Source organism: Terrapene carolina, unplaced genomic scaffold, assembly GCF_002925995.2.
Source record: "Terrapene carolina triunguis isolate 2854851 unplaced genomic scaffold, T_m_triunguis-2.0 Scaffold68, whole genome shotgun sequence".
NCBI classification, from domain to species: domain Eukaryota; kingdom Metazoa; phylum Chordata; order Testudines; family Emydidae; genus Terrapene; species Terrapene triunguis.
Genome location: NW_020664419.1, coordinates 76,562,342 through 76,575,936, shown reverse-complemented (window position 1 = coordinate 76,575,936; position 13,595 = coordinate 76,562,342). Strand labels below are relative to the sequence as shown.

Here is a 13,595-nt window from a genome sequence, read left to right as displayed (position 1 = left end):
AAACATAAAAACAGTCTTTTGTCTGGTGAAAAAAATTTCCCTGGAACCTAACCCCCTCGTTTACATTAATTCTTATGGGGAAATTGGATTCGCTTAATATTGTTTCGCTTAAAGTCGCATTTTTCAGGAACATAACTACAACGTTACATGAGGAGTTCCTGTATGTCAATTCCCCATTGGTCAGTCTTGCTGACTGGCACTGAATGAGGCAAAATATAGATCAAGGAGAAGTGTATGAGACAGTGTATGGAGCACTCAGGGGCTGGGGGAGGATATAAAAAAGTAATTACTTACCAATCTGTAGAGTAGATCATCTTTTTTCTTACATGGTGAAAAAGGAAATGAGCTTTTAAAGAGCTCAGCTAGTTTTGACAGGATGCCTTGCTAAAAGGAACAGAAAACTGAAATTACAAACATAAAAGAAATAATAATTCATTTACTCCTGCTTCAGTTTCTCTTGATAAGTCAAATTCCAAGTACCTGAGACTTAGTTTTCACTTACTCTATCTGGCCCAACTTCAGAGTATGCTAAGGGAATACCTGTTTTTGGTGACCTGAAAATTTTGCCAGTATACAAGAAGGTGAAATAAAGCTTTCATTAGCCCCTTCATTCCAAGGTGCTATAAATGCTACATTGTTAAAGCAAGTGTAAATAGGATTAGCCCATAGGTCTGAGGGTTGTAGTTGCTGCCTGAGCATGAAGGATCCCCTCTCTCCTTGAGAATAAAAAAAGAACCAAGCAGGATTAAATGGTCTAAGGAACCCAAGGGGAAAAAAGGGACTGGGAACGAGGAGCTGCCTTTATCTATGCAGGTGCCACGACTGGAAGACAGGGATTGTGGCTGGCCTAGTGGACACAGATATTGAAGGTGATGAGACCCAGTGATGACAATTGCTGTAACTGTTCCAGAAGCTCCATGTCAGATTAGCACTAAGCATCATATACTCTTATCTCCATGCTATATCACATGCAACCTAAAACTGGGCTTTTAGCTTCATTTGTGAGTTGTAGACCTCTAATTAGGGACAGACTATGTCCTTTGAAATAACTACTGATCCAGGACAATAATCAACAAGTATTTCTTTAAAATATGACCAAAAAAAGAAACCATGTCTTGCTTTTGACCCTGCAATTATTTAAAATGGAGTGAGATGCTTATAAACACATACCGTATACACCTCTACCTCGATATAACGCTGTCCTCGAGAGCCAGAAAATCTTACCATGTTATAGGTGAAACCGCGTTATATTGAACTTGCCTTGATCCACCGGAGTGCACAGCCCCGCCCCCCCGGAGCACTGCTTTACCGCGTTATATCCGAATTTGTGTTATATCGGGTCGCATTATATCGAGGTAATGGTGTATATGCTTTCCACATCTCTTTGTAGAGCTGGTAGAAGGTAGTTTTAAAAATATTTACATGCATTACATGAATTTCATGACCACACCTCTGAACCTTCAACCTGCTAATATGCAACACAAGCAATCAAATTATGTGACAAATGACTGAAATGTGGAATACTGTGTTTTGTTGCATACTGCATCGTAATTCATAGATAAGAATGTTTTTTAAACGTAAAACATGGTAACAGTATTTTCTCACTGTGTGAATTCAATAATTCATTTCTTAAACAAGAAAACTGGTTAAAACAAATTCCATCATGTACAATCTAAAGAGCCCCCAGATGGGTTGGCAGCAGGATTGTGAGCTGTGGACCTTCAAATGGACCACATGAGCTACAGAAATGTCTATGTCCTATATGTGGAGCAGCCATTAGAAAGGAAAGCAACACAAACTTCTCCAGTGAATTACAGAACTAGTAGTAAAAAGCAGTAGAATGATTTTGGGGATCAGAATTCCTGAGTTGTTAATAGTATGGGGATGGGAGTGTAGTCTAATAGGCAGAGCCAGGATAGCCAAGCACATAGATTTGACATTTGTTCTGAAAGGAAGTGTGACTGACTTGATGTGGCAACCCAGAGATGAAAAGCTTTAGCTATCCAGAGCCATTCAGTTCCATGGGACATTTTTTTAAAATAATAAAACCAACACATTGGTTGATGTGGAGAAGTGGAAAACTTCCGATTTATTTTTATGAAAGAATATATGTGACTCAGTTTCCCTTCTCACTTTGTATTGTAGCCTGCTGGGGAATGAAGAGGTTAACTTCTTTCTTGAAGCAAGACATGCAAGGCAGTAACTATGGGGGTCAGGGCAGTCACTAAGCATAAATGAACTAGCAGGAACTAATAGCACTAGGGGGTAATTGCTGCAAACCTCTAGACAAGTAAACAAGTCTGCCAAAGTACCACGCCCTGGGAGAGATTGCACAGATTGGTTTTGACAGGACTTAAGAGGCCCAGAAGACAAAGAACCAAGAAGTGAATAAAGTGGAGAGCCTGCTACAGAAGGGGGGTTCAGCCTCACTCAACCCAAGAACTGGCATAATTTAACCTAGAGGGCAAAACCCTACCGGAAAGGTTGGAAGGACTTTGAAACCTGCCATGGTCTCCAAGTGGAAGATGGGTAACAACTGGTAAGACAGGCATGCATATATGTTGTTTCAGAGTAGCAGCCGTGTTAGTCTGTATCCGCAAAAAGAACAGGAGTACTTGTGGCACCTTAGAGACTAATGAATTTATTTGAGCATAAGCTTTCATGGGCTACAGCCTACTTCATCGGATGCATAGAATGGAACACACAGAAAGAAGATATTTATACATACAGAGAACATGAAAAGGTGGGAGTAGCCATACCAATTGTAAGAGGCCAATCAATTGAGATGAGCTATCATCAGCAGGAGAGAGAAAAAAACCTTTGAAGTGATAATCGAGATGACCCATAGAAGGTGAGAGGGTATTTTAACATATTTTAACATGAGGAAATAGATTCAATTAGTGTAATGACCCAACCATTCCCATTCTCTGTTCAAACCTAAGTTAATTGTATCTAATTTGCATATTAATTCAAGTTCAGCAGTCTCTCTTTAGAGTCTGTTTTTGAAGATTTTTTGTTGCAAAATTGCCACCTTCAGGTCTCTCACTGAGTGGTTAGAGAGACTGAAATGTTCTCCCACTGGTTTTTGAATGTTATGATTCCTGATGTCAGATTTGTGTCCATTTATTCTTTTGCGTAGAGACTGTCTGGTTTGGCCAATGTATATGGCAGAGGGGCATTGCTGGCACATGATGGCATATATCACGTTGGTAGATGTGCAGGTGAATGAGCCCCTGATGGCGTGGCTGATGTGATTAGGTCCTATGATGGTGTCACTTGAATAGATATGTGGACAGAGTTGGCATCGGGCTATGTTGCAAGGATGGGTTCCTGGGTTAGTGTTTATGTTGTATGGTGTGCGGTTGCTGGTGAGTATTTGCTTCAGGTTGGGGGGCTGTCTGTAAGCGAGGACTGGTCCGTCTCCCAAGATCTGTGAGAGTGAGGGATCATCTTTCAGGATAGGTTGTAGATCTTTGATGATGCGCTGGAGAGGTTTTAGTTGGGGGCTGAAGGTGACGACTAGTGGCATTCTGTTATTTTCTTTGTTGGGCCTGTTCTGTAGTAGGTGACTTCTGGGTACTCTTCTGGCTCTGTCAATCTGTTTTTTCACTTCAGCAGGTGGGTACTGTTGTTTATCACTTTCTCTGTACTGCTTTTGTTCTAAAGAAATACTTTGCTTTACGAAGATGGGCGGGTCACTGGTTAACCCTGTCATTGTCCTTGGTAGATAATAGGACCACAAGTCCTGAAGTAACCTCAGGCTTGTCTACACTAACAACTTATGTCGTCACACCCCAAGTGATGCAGTTATACTGACCCAGCTTATGGTGTAGCCAGCACAATGTTGATGGAAAAAGCTTGACATAAGCTACTGTTTCTCAAGGAGGTGGAGCACTATGCCGACAGGAGAAGCCCTCCTGTCTGCATAGGTAGTGTCTTCAGTGAAGCAATGCAGCTGTGCCGCTGCAGCCTTTTAAGTGTAGACAAGCCCTCAGACTTGCTAATATGATTACACTGAAAAGCGCGAGAAATTGCAGGCTAAATCCACAGTCTGGAGGGAAAGGAACCCCTCACCCCAAGCAAGGTGACAGCTAGACGCCCTCAAGGAGGTCATAAAGGTATCACAGGTGCAGTTACCCCAGAACAGTGATACTTGGGTCCAACAGTGTAACCCAAACGATGCTTCCACGTATATATGCCATCTGTTTCTATGCCCGATTAGAGCTATAGAGCCATATCTGAGGGAAGTATTAGTGAGGTTAGGATGATATAATGGACCAACACATCAGATATCACAATGATAGTTCTTCTGGCTGTACAGTTATCATCCTATCCCAACAAGGGGAGCTATCTAATTAGACTATGAAAAAGTCCAAGGGAAGCATTCAAAATACTGTCATTTGAGGTACTGAAAACTAGAACAGGCAACACGCTAGAAATGTACTGTACAGAGCAATCCTACATTACCCAGGGGATGAAGTAGTAATAAACTAATAGGTTTGTTCCAGCTCTAATTTCTATTATTACAGCTTGGAGTTCCTGTTGCCTATGAAGGTAGGAGAAGGGAATTCTGGTGACAAGCTAAAACTCTCTTTACCTACAGAACATTCTGAGGCTGCAGAGAGGTAGTGGCAGTAGACTGTCCATTTAGAAACACCACTAAAAACAACAAGAAGTGTGTCACAAACTATAGCGCTACAAGAATTGTGTTATAAAGAGCTCCCTAGTCATATAACATGAAGCAATGCAAAGCAATGCAAAGTAAAGCAAAATGCCCTCTTGGTAATGAGTAGAAGCAATGGTCGGGGTGTAAACAATGGCCCTTGAACTACATTTGACTGGTCAGATGGATACTTAATTTAGACGAGAACCTCTGCTCCCAGTGTATTGAAAGTACAGTACAGAAAAATTTATTTATTATTTCAAGATAAAGTTTTGTTTTAAGGACAATAAACTTTTTAAACTACTTTCATCTTCCAGAGTCTTCAGCTCTTGATTGCACACATTTAAATCAATACCAAGGACAGTTTTAATTAATGACCATTAAAGTCAGCAATAAAGCACTGCTACCAGCTAATATAATCTGTTGAGTTCCAGACTAAACCAGCTTGGAGTGCTGTATAAGTTATCTTTTGGTTCATATTCCTCATTTTGATTTTAAAGAAAAATCTGAGCTTGCATAAATGCAAGACAGACAGGCCAAAGCTTGAAGATGCAAAACAAGACAACCCACTGTTTTGGGCTGTGAACCAGTGGTGTGCGATAACACATTAATTTATTCAGGTATCTTGGAATGATGTCTTATAGTCTTTATTCCCACTGGAAGTGTTACTGACAAGTAAAACAGTCTTCATCAACACACAAGTCAGGTCATGTTGCCTTTGATGACTCTTGAGTATTCGCCTTGCTACTTTAGAACAAAAATAAGTTAAATGGGCTCTTTGTGAAACATATAGTAAAATATGTATCCCCTATATTTTAACTTATGGCAAGGGCTATAGTCATGCTTTTATGTGCGTTCATTTAAATCCAAATAAACAAAATAGTTACTGTTTCCTTTTAGTATGGGATGAATTCAAGATGGCATTTATAGTATCTTACATTTATATAGCACTTTCATCCCAACACATTTCACAAAGTGAAACTACGGAGAGGTTACTTTTACCTACTATTAAAATATAATCACATCTAGGGTAAAATGTGATGTGGCAACTATTTAATAGCACTCAGAAACACACACAATAGTTTAGGAAAGGAAGTGGAGAAAAATACCCTACCCGATTTAAATTATGGAGGAAATTTAAGTAAGATGAAAGTCAAATGTAACTACCCAAATTGGAAGTAAGCCAGGAAACTGGGCCTAGAAACCCTTATTCTAACAAAGGCCTGGTCTACACTACAGAGTTAGTTCGATGTAAGACAGCTTTCACTGACCTAACTCTGTAAGCATTTACACAAAATGTAGCTCCCACTTGTAACTATATAACTTGCCCAATACACCAACTTAATAACATCACCTCTGCGAGAGGTGTAACGCTTAAGTCGATGTAGTTAGGTCGACATAATGTCAGTGTAGACACTGCATTGCTAACATCGACTGTTGCTGCCTTTCAGAAACTGTCCCATAATGGCAGTTAAATCGGTGCAAGCACACCTGGTGAAGACATGCACTGCCGACACAAAGAGCTTAGTGAGGTGTGGATATGTAAAACCGATTCAATTACTGCAGTGGCTGTACGTCAACGTAACTTAGGTCAACATGGATTTTCGGATAATAGTCTTTCCTTCACCAATCACTCAGGTGGCAGCCTACAGGAAAATCAGCATTTTTGTCATCCTCCCTTGCCCCAGGAGCATAATTCTCTCCTTTTCCAGGCAGTTAGATTCCTACATCTAGCACAGGGGTCGGCAACCTTTCAGAAGTGGTGTGCCAAGTCTTCATTTATTCACTCTAATTTAAGGTTTTGCATGCCAGTAATACATTTTAACGTTTGTAGAAGGTCTCTTTCTATAAGTCTATAATATATAACTAAACTATTGTTGTATGTAAAGTAAATAAGGTTTTAAAAATGTTTAAGAAGCTTCATTTAAAATTAAATTAAAATGCAGACCGGTGGCCAGGACCCGGGCAGTGTGAGTACCACTGAAAATCAGCTCGTGTGCCACCTTTGGCACACATGCCATAGGTTGCCTACCCCTGATCTAGCAGGACACATAGCCATAGGGAGGAGAACAGAAGCAGATGCCGCTGCAAGAGATCCTGTAGCCTCTTGGAGGAAGAATCCAGCTCTTGGGGGAAAAAAAACACTATTTCTCGTGCCTGGGTGTTTTGGAGGAGTCATTTGGGACCTCACAGTTGTCCACCAATCCAGGTTCAAAAAGTTTATGTCCTCAGTTGTTCATCTAGGTTTTTGGCAGCAATGAATTGCATTTAATGTTTTTCATTTGAAAGCCATGTAGAGACTTGCTTTTATGGTACTTACAAGTCAAGGTTACTCTTTGGAACAGGATGGAAAAGAACAAGTGCATTGGTGTTCCTTCTGCAGATATACACAGTGAGCATCAATTACCATGTCTTTCTATTCTGCATGCGAGTATATATATATGCATTAAAGTAGCACTCAACCAAGACCAGGGCCCAAGTGAGCTAAGCAGTGTAGTCCCTGCTCCCAAGGGCTTACAATCTATGTGCACTAGACAGATAAAGGGTGAGAACAAGGAAGTATTAATCCCATTTTAAAAATGGGGAACTGAGGCACAGAGAAATTAAATGATTTGCCCAGTCACAGAGAAGTCATGGGCAGTGGTGGGAATTGAACCCAGCTCTCAAGCAGCAGTCCAGTGTCTTAACCATAAGACCAATCTTCCCCTCACCACACACTAACAATAAGTCAGTTCCCTTCAGAGACGTCACTGAAATGGGAAGGAGAAGCAGAAATTAAAGGACAGAAATAGACTATCTGGCATTAGAGAGACAACTGAAAAGCACCGAGGTTTCAAAGCCAATACTGATTGCATCAATTCCAATTCACAATATCCTGTAACTCCAAATTAGCACGTGGGTTTTTTCCCTCCCTTCCTCACACTCTCTCATTTGAAAACAGATGAGACAAAGAAGGCATAATTGTGGTTCTCATAAGTTGCTCAGGTGAGCTTGATATATTAAACACACACACTTTATGCCCTTAAGTTTCAAGAGAACCCAAGATCAATTGCCTCTGTTGTTGACAGCACCAAAGGAGGAGCTCCTAAGCCAGGGGTGGGCAAACTTTTTGGCCCAAGGGCCACATCTGGGTATGGAAATTGTATGGCGGGCCATGAATGCTCACGAAATTGGGGGTTGGGGTGCGGGAGGGGGTGAGGGCTCTGGCTCTGGGATGGGGCAGGGGAATTGGGGGTGCAGGAGGGTATTCCGGGCTGCGACCGAGGGGTTTGGAGGGCGGGAGGGGGGATCAGGGCTGGGGCATGTGAGGGGGTCAGGGGTGCAGGCTCCGGGCAGCACTTACCTCAAGCAGCTCCCAGAAGAAGCGGCATGTCCCCCCTCCGGCTCCTACGCAGAGGGGCAACCAGGGGCCTCCGCACGCTGCACCCACCCCAAGCGCTGCCCCTGCAGCTCCCATTGGCCGCGGTTCCAGGCCAATGGGAGCTGTGGGGGCGGCGGCAGCGTGTGGAGCTCCCTGGTTGCCCCTATGCATAGGAGCTGGAGGGGATACATGCAGGGCCGGCGCAACCCATTAGGCGACCTAGGCGGTTGCCTAGGGCACTACAATTTGGGGGGCGGCAACCGCCGCGGCATTTCAGGGCGGGACCTTCTGCCACCTAGGGCGGCAGAAAAGCTGGCAACGCTCCTGGGGACATGCCGCTGTTTCCGGGAGCCACGCGGAACCATGGCACGCACAGAGTGGGGCAAGTCCCCGACCCTGCTCCCTGGCTGGGGTGCTGGAGCAGGGCAAGCCCCAGATCCTGCTCCCTGGTGGGAACTCAAGGGCTGGATTAAAACGTCTGAAGGGCTGGATGCAGCCCCTGGGCTGTAGTTTGCCCACCCCTGTCCTAAGCCAATAAAACAAGTAAGCTGTTTCAGAAGAAATGAGAGATAGAAACAATACACTTCGGGGAAAATGGTAAATTACATACATAAACATGCAATCAGATTGCACAAATTTTCTGCCTTTCATAAGACCATGCATATAAGAGAAAGTAATGTAGCTAACTAGAACCAACCTGTGAACTACTTCACAACAATGTACAGGTATCAGCCAATCAGATATCACTTTTATTGACCTAATTTCAATAAATAAGGGTTTTAATTAAAATAAATCTCATTGCACAAAAGCAGAAATAGGTCAGTTAACTGCAGGTGCATTCCAAATGCCAATAACTTGAAAGGGAAAACATTGCTTCTGTGAGATTTCTAGAGGAACAAGTCAGTCACAGCTAGTGTCCTCAGTTTGACAGCTATGAAAACCAATGGAAATGGACATAATATATTTAGGAATCCTTTAATGTTGTGTTAACTTAAAGCAGCATTAGTCCCTAATTAGTGTCAGACTCTACTCCATGAGCACTGAAAGAAGCCAGCAGTGATTACTTCTAATTCATTAGCTAGCTAGATGAACATTTACCAGAAAACAGCTCACATATTAAATAATAAAAAAAAAGTAATGACACCTTAAAATTGAGAAACTGGGCATTCAAGCGTGAAAAAACTCCAAAAGCTAAGCTCACTCCCACAACAATAAATCTGCCACTTGTCCTTACATGCTCTGCAGCACGTGGGACAGAAATTCCACAGCAAGATGCTCCAGTTTCTACTGGCTCCAATGCTGAGTTCTACAACCAACTGGAAATGTTGTGACAACAGGATTGAGCGACACAAAGCTGCATTAACAGAATCAGGGTCTTTTATTTATGTTTTTTTTATTATGGTAGTGCCATAGCGTGCTAGAATCTATCAACACAAAGACTTCCATAGGAACTAAGGACTACCACAAACCTCACTATCTTCTGCCTTAAGTGCAAGACACATTTCTTTGACCTTTCCTTCTCTAACAAACATATAGCAACCTGTGTGTGTTTGTGTATTATAAATTAAATTTCAAAACAAAATAATGCGTAAATCCCTTCCCCAGCCCTGGGAAAGGATGAGAAAACAAAGGCATAACAGATGTTAGTCATGCTGCTTAATGCATCATTGGAAAGTATTCATACACTATAGTGATGACCATGGTATAAGAATCTATATAGACTAGAATAGACTTGATATCAATATGGCGTTATTAATTTACTTTCATAAGAGCCTGTTTTTGAATTCGTTTCCCAGACTGCTGCCCAACTTGCAGTTTGTCACAAGATCCACCACTGGTATGCCACAAAAAATCAGAGAGCCTCGCTGCAGAATGTAGGGTGATATCATACTCTCTCTCTTTCCTGCTTCTAAGAAAGGATGTGGGTGAACTACCTATTCCACTTTTCACTAATGAGTGGGGTGTGGGAGCAGGAAAGCAGCAGTGGCCAGGAAGGGGACTGCAGGTTGGGGAAGCTGTTGTTGTGTGCAAAGGTGACTGAGCACTGGAGGAGGGTGGAAAGCAGCAGTGGACACGAGTGAGATGTCATCAGGTCATGGACATAAGCAAGTGAGTGCAATGCTGCAGCAAGCAGAGTGGGAAAGAAACAGGGATTTTTAAGATACAGGGAATCGAGTCTGTGGAACCTTGTTCCAGCTTCTTACCTTAATCGTGTTGGGGGGCACCCCACCCTGCAGTGTTCTGGACAGAGAAGTCTGCATAGAGGCCTCTTTTTTCCTCCAGGCTTTGGCTTAGCACATAGCTGGAGCATGTCCATTGAAAACAGAACTCTCCACTGTAGAAGAGAAAGAGGCAGGCAGAAAATAACTGCACTGAGCATGCTCCAACTAGGTGCTAAAGAAAGGACAATATAACGACCGAATTTCCACAAAAATCATAATTTTTATGGCCATTAGGGAGATTATTCCTGTAGCAGCTGCCCCAGAAGAAAAACCCTGTGGCCAACTCTACAACTGTGGCTTCATGGTTTCATAGAGCTGTGGTATACATTGTTAACAAAGAATACATTAATGAAAGTGTACAATACTACATATGTACTGCATGCCCAAGTTAACATTGTGGAAACAAACTTAATTTTTGGAATATCCTAAATTCCAGGTCCTTGATTTGTCAAGCATAATCCAAATGTAAAACTCCCTTGAAAAATCTACTGATCATTTCCCTGTTTTTAAAGTGCAAAAAGTCTGAGTTGTTCAGCTCCTGGTGATTATTTGGTCTACAGGCTTGTGGAATCTATAACTTGGAGCTATTCAGCTTTATTTCTCCTGACCGCTACCATTCTTAACTAGTTCCCCAAGCCAAATAAACTGCTTAAACTATGGCAGAGTGGCATAATCATTGAGGCTGGAATTTTCAAAAAAGCTGATGGGAGTTCAGTGCCCAAATCTCATTGAAACTCCCTTACTCTCATTTGAAAAACTTAGCTTCAAGCCATTGTAATATCGAAGAGCGGTTTAAGCTGTTTAAAGACTTAGAATGTCTTAAATTGCTTCAGATGCAGTAAAAGACATAGTGCTCTCTTGTACATAATCAAAAGGAGCCATTGCTGACAACAATAATTGATCCTCCCTGACCTATAGTCAGCTAGGCCTGAAAATGGTTTGCCCCCCAGTGTAGGGCAGTTAGGCCAAACCACTGAAATGTTCATTACAGAAAGTGTGCTACACCCAAAGTGAATCATGCCCATAAGAAGAAGTTAGGAACACCAGTCACTGTTATTTCTCCATAAACTAGTATGGTTCTGGTGTCTCAGGGACAACTGTTATTTTACCTCTACTTTCCAGCAAGAAGTCCCACCTGTTGTATACTTGTTTCATATTAAGTGTTGTTTAGCAGCTCAACACATGAGCAAAGCTGGAAGCTTTTCAGGCTGTATTAATCCCATATTAAATTACTATAAAAATATCTGGTAAATAATATAAAACTTACAGCTCTTTAAAAATTCGCTGTGAAAGTCTCCTGCCTCTCTAGAGCATTTAAATCCTGAGTGGCATTTCCTCAGCCTCAAACTATATCAGCAGAAAGGCAAGATAAGGAAGCTACTAGTTCTAATAACTTTTTATATAGCAAGAGTTTATATAATGTCTGTGATTTTATATATTTTTTTAAACATAGCTTCAAGGCCAAGGTGAATGCTTACTTTCTGGGTGGAACGGGTATCTTGTTGCCCCTCCTCTGCTGTGCATTGTTCTGTCTTCTGCGACACAGCTGAACATATTTCAAAATCTGTATGGCCCAAATCCTGCAAATACTGGTAAAGTGGAGAATTCTGAAAGAGAATTGAAAAAGAAAGACCAAATGGCCTCTTTAACACTTCTCAGGAAGAAAAGCCATGATTACATATCCACAAGTACGGACAAGCCACACAATTACCAGCAAAGTACAATGGAGTCGCATCTTATGCGGGGGTTAGGTTCTAAAGTCAGCGCGTAAGGCAAAAATCGCGTACAATCAAAATTACCCTTGAAAATCCCTTAAATCGCCCATAAAATACAGTATACTGTACATGGTTTTGTGTATACAACCCTGTACAGTAATATGTATAAATGTATAATGTATACAGTAATGTACAGTATATAATAAAGAGTACATATGCAAAATATAATTTTACAGTACTGTATTTTTAATTACAGGGGGTCGTCAGGGCTTGATGTCGATCCAGGAGACGGAGAGCTTGGGTGATGGAGAGCAAGTCGTAGACAAAGTGGTTGGCTCTAGTTCAGCTCGAGAAGTTGATTGTGTAGGCTCATCTGTTGCTGGTTGTTTTTCCTTGAAAAACATGGTGATCGGCAACTGTCGCTGTTGTCTCTTGAGCTGCTCAACTATTGCTTGATACGGTCTCAAATCGTCCGTAATACTATGTGTGATTTTGAGGCTTCGTTCTGTAGAGGGATCGTATTCAGAAATTAAATCATTCAAGTGTTTCGCTGCTTGGAACACTTCAGCAAATTTATGAAGATTCCAACTTGCTGGCTCTTCCTGTTCGTCGTCATCATCTTCGTCTCCTGTAGACGATTTTATCAGTTCCTCTAATTTTTTGTTAGTCAATGTTTCTCTATGGCTCTCAATTAATTCTTGACGAATTTCTCCCTCTCGAATCTTGATGGCATGGATGCTAGATTCGTTGCAGCCATATTTACGCGCCACATTGGAGACCGAGATACCGTCTCTCAATCAGTCCAACACAGCCAGTTTTTCCTCCAGTGTTGGAAAAGATCGCTGTTTCTTCGGTTGAGCACCAGATGAAGTAGTTGGCTTGCATTTAGGAGCCATGTTGTACAAAAAATACGTATCTTTAAACACTAGAATCACAATCAGCGCGGCTAGATGCTCACACTATGAGAGGCACGCGGGAACTGAGACCGACTGAGGGAACAGCAGATTCACGTCTCCCATCTCACGCTCACTCCAGGGCATACGCTCATTGGGTGGAATTGCTTGCACTATTTACAGGTATCTTGTTTTTCTTTTTTTTGCCGAGCACGAATAGTTGAATTCGCGCAAGTTAAATGCACATATGATGCGACTTGCCTGTACAGAACAGGAAGAAAGCTCAGTTTTCAGAGTCAGGGTCACTGAGTACATCAGGAGTGTAGGAAGGCGGGGGACAGGGCAGGAAACATCCAGCAAAACAAGTGTTAACAGCATAAAAACAAAATTCCACTGTACACACATAGTACTATTTGCCAATCCACATATTTTAACATTCACACAAACATAAAAATGCCTGTTTTCCAACACTCTCAAAGATGTTACACCAAAGAGCTATGGAGAGGTCTCAAAATGCTAATATTTAGATACTTTAAACACATTTATGCCACAGAATGGAATATCAAACAAACTACAGGTGTCAAAAATAAGTTAATGACAAGGCATCACAAAATGAGCTTTTTAAAAAAAATACTGTTTATTCGTTGACTTACTTGATAATTCATAAAATTAATTTATTTGCACTGTTTCCCAGACATCACTGCAAATTAATGAGGGTCTATCCTATACGTGTACATTTGT

At 41.7% G+C, this 13,595-nt stretch overlaps 1 protein-coding gene across 3 annotated transcripts in view; it reads right to left on the bottom strand.

Annotated features, from left to right (window-relative positions):
• VEZT (vezatin, adherens junctions transmembrane protein) overlaps positions 1–13,595 on the bottom strand; it is an 86,336-nt gene that overhangs the window by 45,946 nt on the left and 26,795 nt on the right. For 2 of the 3 annotated variants that reach the window (XM_026648843.2, XM_026648844.2), the window contains exons 2-3: positions 11,725–11,853; positions 295–384 (exon numbers count right to left, since the gene is read on the bottom strand). In XM_026648843.2, the coding sequence (XP_026504628.1) occupies positions 295–384; positions 11,725–11,853 (219 nt within the window). Of the gene's footprint in view, positions 1–294; positions 385–10,228; positions 10,360–11,724; positions 11,854–13,595 lie in introns of those variants that run through there. The other variant, XM_026648845.2, reaches the window with a different exon arrangement.